This window comes from Ischnura elegans, chromosome 9, assembly GCF_921293095.1.
Source record: "Ischnura elegans chromosome 9, ioIscEleg1.1, whole genome shotgun sequence".
Taxonomy (NCBI): Eukaryota; Metazoa; Arthropoda; class Insecta; order Odonata; family Coenagrionidae; genus Ischnura; species Ischnura elegans.
The window spans coordinates 105,285,355-105,291,354 of record NC_060254.1 but is presented as its reverse complement, the minus strand read 5'-3'; the positions used below and the strand labels follow the sequence as shown (position 1 = coordinate 105,291,354).

General features: G+C 37.5%; 1 protein-coding gene and 1 long non-coding RNA gene across 2 annotated transcripts; one reads left to right on the top strand and one right to left on the bottom strand.

Annotated features, from left to right (window-relative positions):
* The first annotated feature begins 1,953 nt into the window (after nt 1-1,953).
* LOC124165027 (piggyBac transposable element-derived protein 3-like) lies at nt 1,954-3,274 on the top strand. Its single transcript, XM_046542265.1, has 2 exons — nt 1,954-2,013; nt 2,129-3,274. The coding sequence occupies exon 2, from the start codon at nt 2,138-2,140 to the stop codon at nt 3,272-3,274; it is 1,137 nt and encodes a 378-aa protein (XP_046398221.1). The 5' UTR covers nt 1,954-2,013; nt 2,129-2,137.
* A 1,908-nt stretch (nt 3,275-5,182) lies between these two features.
* On the bottom strand, nt 5,183-5,889 carry LOC124165198. The gene is made up of 2 exons (XR_006866168.1): nt 5,611-5,889; nt 5,183-5,365 (listed from the first exon to the last, which is right to left on the bottom strand). It is a non-coding gene; the product is annotated as an uncharacterized LOC124165198 (long non-coding RNA).
* Between the last annotated feature and the right edge of the window lie 111 nt (nt 5,890-6,000).

Here is a 6,000-nt window from a genome sequence, read left to right as displayed (position 1 = left end):
TGCTGGACTAGTGGATGCAATTTTATCTCCCTTTTTTATTTTATCACAGGCGGTCGCTATTTATCTCTAAGCATCACGCCCGACAGAATTCCATATATATCTGGGTAAATATTTCGGGGTAAGTCGATGATCATTTTGTATAATAGGGTAGTTTCCTTCATCAAAGAAAACGAAAGGCGTCGATTGCGATGCCTTACCCACCATTACTGTATTCATAATATACAAATTATTTGGTTTTAGAAATACCGGTTTAGACGAATGGCAAGGGTCAATTTTATCCTCATTTGAAAGAGGCCAGATTGGCGCCCATACGATGCCACTCCACGTAACGTCACAATTTCTAAACGAGTAGATAGGAGTTTTACAGCGTCTGAGGTTACAAATGCATGCATGAGGCACAGAGATCAGGGAAACATGTCTTAATAATCACCTTTTAAAACTGGCTAAGGTAGGACAGTTTTCCCCGTTTGATTAAGTATTAATAATCCTTATTTAAGCCAAGCGCCATCAGCTAGCATGGTACTCTGCTACATGCTACACGGAAAAAAAAGTTTAGGTAGAACTATCGAATTCTGATGAAATTTATCAAATTTTTGGGTTCATATGGCACATTGAAAAATTCAGTAATTATTACCAAACCAGTTTGATAAATTCTATCAAACTGATTTGGTAATTGTTACCGAAATGGCTACAGCAGTTCGATAAAAACTATCAAAATCGAAAGGGTAATAAAATCGACGTAGCGTGCACATGTGAAAGATTTTCAACCCAGAAAACACTATTATGATTGAAAATAATAAAATTAGGAGTTTGGCGTAAGTTTCTGCAAAAAAAAATACAAAAAAAAAAGTGGAAAAAAAGCCAGCATGAATGAAGCATTGAACGTGGGCCCCCCGCGTGTTAGCAACGAACTCTAACAACTAGTCTAAATCGGTAGTCATAACAAATTATAACTTAAACGTTATATATATTAGTATTGTAAGTATTTAACCTTTGTTTTGAAATGTGAATAAGGTGTGACTACAGTTTCCCATTGTATGCTTAACAGGTTAACTGCCGAGGGTTTTTTTTAAATATGTCCCCTTAGGCCAAGTTAATATTTAAATGTGTTTATTGTGACTAATAGAGTTGAGCAATATTAAATTGCACATAACATTAATTTTTTCATTATAATGATAAATTTAATTAGCGGACACCGGTGTCCGCCACGGCGTCGGAGTCACGACCACCAACTTATGCACTCGCGGTTATCTACAAATTTACGAAAATATGGCAATAACTTCATTTGTAGTGCAGTAAAACTTTGCTAATGAAAAAATAAATTGCACGTAACATTATTTTTTCTATCTAATGATAAATTTAATTAGCGGACACCGGTGTCCGCCACGGTGTCAGCGTCACGACCACCAACTTATGCGCTGGCGGATACCTATAAATTTACGAAAATACGGCAATTACTTCATTTGTAGTGCAGTAAAATATTCGTAGTGATAAATAACACCTACATTCATTTTATATTCAGTATTACACTTCTTAGTAGCAGTTTTCTCTCCAGTCCGCCCCCCCTCCGCGGACACAGCTGTCCTCCGCGGAGCTAACTTTGTCTCCTTCCCTAGCGTACACTCAAGTCCGTTCCTGCCAGTAGGCGCTGCACAGACACTAAACAACAAGTTATACCAGGAGACCCTCCTTCCTTCTACATGTAGTGCTATTATGTTTATGACGGAGAACTCTTTTATTCGACTAATGTAAAACATTGTGTGGAACTTCATATCACATCATCAACACAATGTATCCCTTTCTACTTGTTGAAGGAATACGTAGCATTATATATAGGGCGCTTTTATGTCTTGAGACGACAGAACGTTTCGAAAGATCAGTGCTGTCACAGTGACATGAAAAGAGGCTACATTTTCTTCTATAATACGATTAGTAGAAGAAATGTGTAGAGTGCTCGGTGCCACTTTGTGCGTCCTGCGCTGAATTCTACTTTGGTGCGTCATCGTCCTTTTGGTAAGTTTGGTTTACATGTTTAGTTGCATTTTTCTACTTTTTGGTTCACTGAATATTTTCATAATCTTTTTCATTATATAAGAAATGTTGAACCAAAATCTACTTTTATCATTAGTGATTCCACATGGATAAATTCACCCCGCGGACCAGATTCATTGTTGAAGCGGCTAAGAGGAAATACTTAGAAGAGTCATCTGATTCTGAAAGTGTAACGGGAAATGATGAATATATCCCTTCCAGTGATGAGGACATCAGAGTGAACTCTTCAAGCGACGATTCCTTGCAGGATGGACAATTGCTACGAGGGGCAACCTCCGATACAACCGACGGAGAGCTAAGTGAGAGTGAAAATGTGCAGCTAAATAGACCGGTGCCCTCATCACCAAATGCGTCATCTGACTTTTGGACTGAACCAGTGAAAAATCATCCGAATTTTCAGTTTACGGCGCAGAGTGGATTGAGTGCTGTAGTTGCAGATATGAGTAATCCTTCCCCTTTTGGAATATTTTCTAACATTATAGACAATGAAATTCTCGAAATGATAGTGGAACAAACTAATATTTATGCCAATCAAGTGAAAGGTCTGACTACTTCTAGAAAATCTCGTGTGGTAGATTGGAAACCGACAACTCTTCACGAGATCAAAAAGCTCTTTGGGATTCTGATTTATATGGGTGTGGTAAAAATGCCAAAACTTTCTGACTACTGGAGTAAAAACTTCATATATCGTAATGATGTAGCTCCTTCTCACATGAGCAGAAATCGTTTTGAACTCTTGTTACGGATGTTGCACTTCTCCAATAATGAAGAAAATTCAAACAAAGACCGTTTGCATAAAATTCAACCACTCTTGGATAAAATCATTTGTAATTATCAGGAATTATATACACCTGGGGAAATTTTATGCGTTGACGAATCGATTATTCCATTTCAAGGCAGGTTAGCATTAAAACAGTACATTCCTCAAAAAAGGCATAAGTACGGTGTCAAAATTTTTAAATTGTGCTCTGGTAAGGGCTATGTATGGAATATGAAAATTTATGCAGGACGTGAGCGCGATGCCATGCGATCTGTTCCAACAGCTGTAGTTATGCAGCTCTCCGAGAAGTTACTAGATGCTGGCAGAACGATTGTTACAGACAATTATTACACGAGCTTAGAGTTGGCCAATTCACTTCTTGATCGTAGGACACATTTACTAGGTACCCTGCGTAAAAATCGGAGGGGAATACCCAAAGATGTAACGGCCAAAAAAACTTAAGAAAGGGGAAATAGTAGTCAAAGAAAATCAAAGAGGTGTGTCAATAATGAAGTGGAAAGATAAACGCGATGTTTTGCTATTGTCAACATGCCACTCAAACGAGATGGAGGAAGTGGAAAAATATAGGTCAAGGGTTTTGAAACCAGTAGCTATCCTGAAGTATAATGAAGGGAAATCATCCATAGACCTTTCTGATCAACTTTCCTCTTATTCAACGCCATTGCGTCGGTCTTTGAAATGGTACAGAAGAGTAGCGTTAGAACTATTATTAGGGACTTCTGTGGTGAATGCTTATTTCATTTTCAACCAAATTTGTGGCAGTAAGATGCAGATAGTAAAATTCAGGGAAAACCTTATCGGATCGCTTTTGGGAAATGAGTCACAGGGCGATAGATCTCCGACCAGTCTTACATTGCCACAAACATCACGGAAAAGAATGGCTACTCATTCATTCAAAAAGGAGGAAGGAGGTGCGCGAATCAATCGGAAATATTGCCGAGGATGCTACGAAAAGAAACAACTTGGGGAAATTGAAAAAAACAAAGTGAAAAAAGTCACTACCTACTGTGATGACTGCCCTAAAAAGCCACGGTTCTGTTTGGATTGCTTTCATAAACATCATCTGTAAAAATATGAATAATTGTCCATTATTGCAATAAAAAGTGATTATTTGAAAAGGATATATATTATTTATTTCACCTTTCTGATATTTCAGGAGCAAGGGAAAGTAAGAATAAATGTCGGTGAGAGGAGGGCTCTAAAGACCTACAAAATTACTACGGTAAAGTTAATTTGAATTATAAGGTAAAGCTGGGAAAGATTTTGTTATCCTTCTCTTCAATTTCTTTTTATAGATGTGTTTACCAGTTGAAACTATCTGAAGGATGCAAAACACTGAGTAGAAAATAGAATTCGTCTCCTAAAGAAGATATATATTCTTTCTCAATTAAATCCGAAAGCATACTATAGTATGCTTTCAGATTTAATGTATATATAGCAGCCCTGGATTACGAACAAAGAGTAAGTACTCCCTGCTCATACAACATCGTAGTTTATGAAACATTTAACACGGAAAAAGCGTCTCCGGAGGTCTACTTCGAGGGATAACGGCTTCCAATGTGCCAACCGGTATAAAAAAATACGTAAGTAACATTCAAGACAGCAAAAAAAATTTTATAAACAATTAGCAAAAACCAAAGGAGTGACAGTTTAGCTGAGGCCGTTGCGGAAAAGATATCTATGCAAAAGTACGTAAATGGCGGTCACCCGGCGCACGAAGACGAACTTTTTTCCGCGGACACCGGTGACCGCCACGGCGGGAGAAGAAGATACCACAGCGGACACCGGTGTCCGCCACGGCAGTCAACCTGTTAAGAGGAATACTTGATGCACACAATTGCATTACGTACCCAGTCAGCACAAAAGATATTTTACCCCATTATTACCCAAATTTTACACGGGTAAAATTGTGGTAAAAGATGGGTAACCTGCATGGTAACGGGTAAAATATCTGTAAATTTAAGTGGTAAAATTCGGGTAATTTCATGGTAAAACGCGGGTAAAATTCGTACTTTTTCCGGGTAAAACTTCCCGATGCGACACCAGAGCCATCTGTGGAGCTTCAAAGTAAACATGACGACACTCCCTCTATCGGTGCTATTGTGAACTAACAGTACCTAATTGCAATGCGCTATAGGCATCCATGTGCACGATAAATGAACGAAATCGACATTGATATTGGAAAATAACTGTTTATTGAATGACGAAAAGTAACTACATATACAAACACGACATATATTAGGAAATAACCACTTGGTGATAGAGAAATAATAACAAAAATAAAACCCACATTCACGAGGACATACGTACTCGAAGAAAGAGAGATGACTGAAATAAATAACACTTATGTTTTAAGAGGAATTGCCAATTTGATTTCTTTTAAAATAGAAACAATGTTAAACTTAGAACTAATTTCCTTCCGTTAAGCACTTGGTGACAACAGCTTCCACACCGAACTCCTAATGGCATGCTTACGAGGAAACAATTCACCCAAACGAGAATCCTAAAAACTGCTTTTCCAAAGTTTTTCGCCTGAAATTTTTAACGAAAACACTGTCAATTAAGAGCTCTATATTTTAGCAGAGGTTGAGGGAACCAAATTTCAGTAATATTGGTTATTAAAAAGTATATTGCCTCACCACGGCGTCACAACAAAAAGTGATGCAACTCTCTGGTTAAATTTTCAACTGAATTATATTCAACTATTTTCAGCATTGTATCAGGCAACTTAGTTTAGCTTACTTCATGCTCCAGTAATAGATAGAAATTATAATTACCAGGCACGTTACTTCGGCACTTGTAATCGCGTTCATGTTCCTTCTTCATTGTTTACTTGTTCACTCGTACGTTACAGTCCACTAGTCGCAAATCGCAGAGGATCCAGAATAGCCAACTGTCAAGATTTGAACTCGACCTTTCATAAAATTTAAACGAAAATAAGTATCCGATGAAAATTAGTACTCTCCTCTATTTATTTACGAAAATAATCAGGTAATTTTTAAGTAATTGAATTTTTGTTAATGACCATAGCCTTTCATCGATAGCATGTAGGTATATAAAGTGAAACTATTTGCGAAAATTAATCTAAAATAGTTTGCAAAATATCACTACACCGTCGCTGTGGTTATATTGAACTTTACTTTTCTTCTTTAAACCTTTCTCAACCT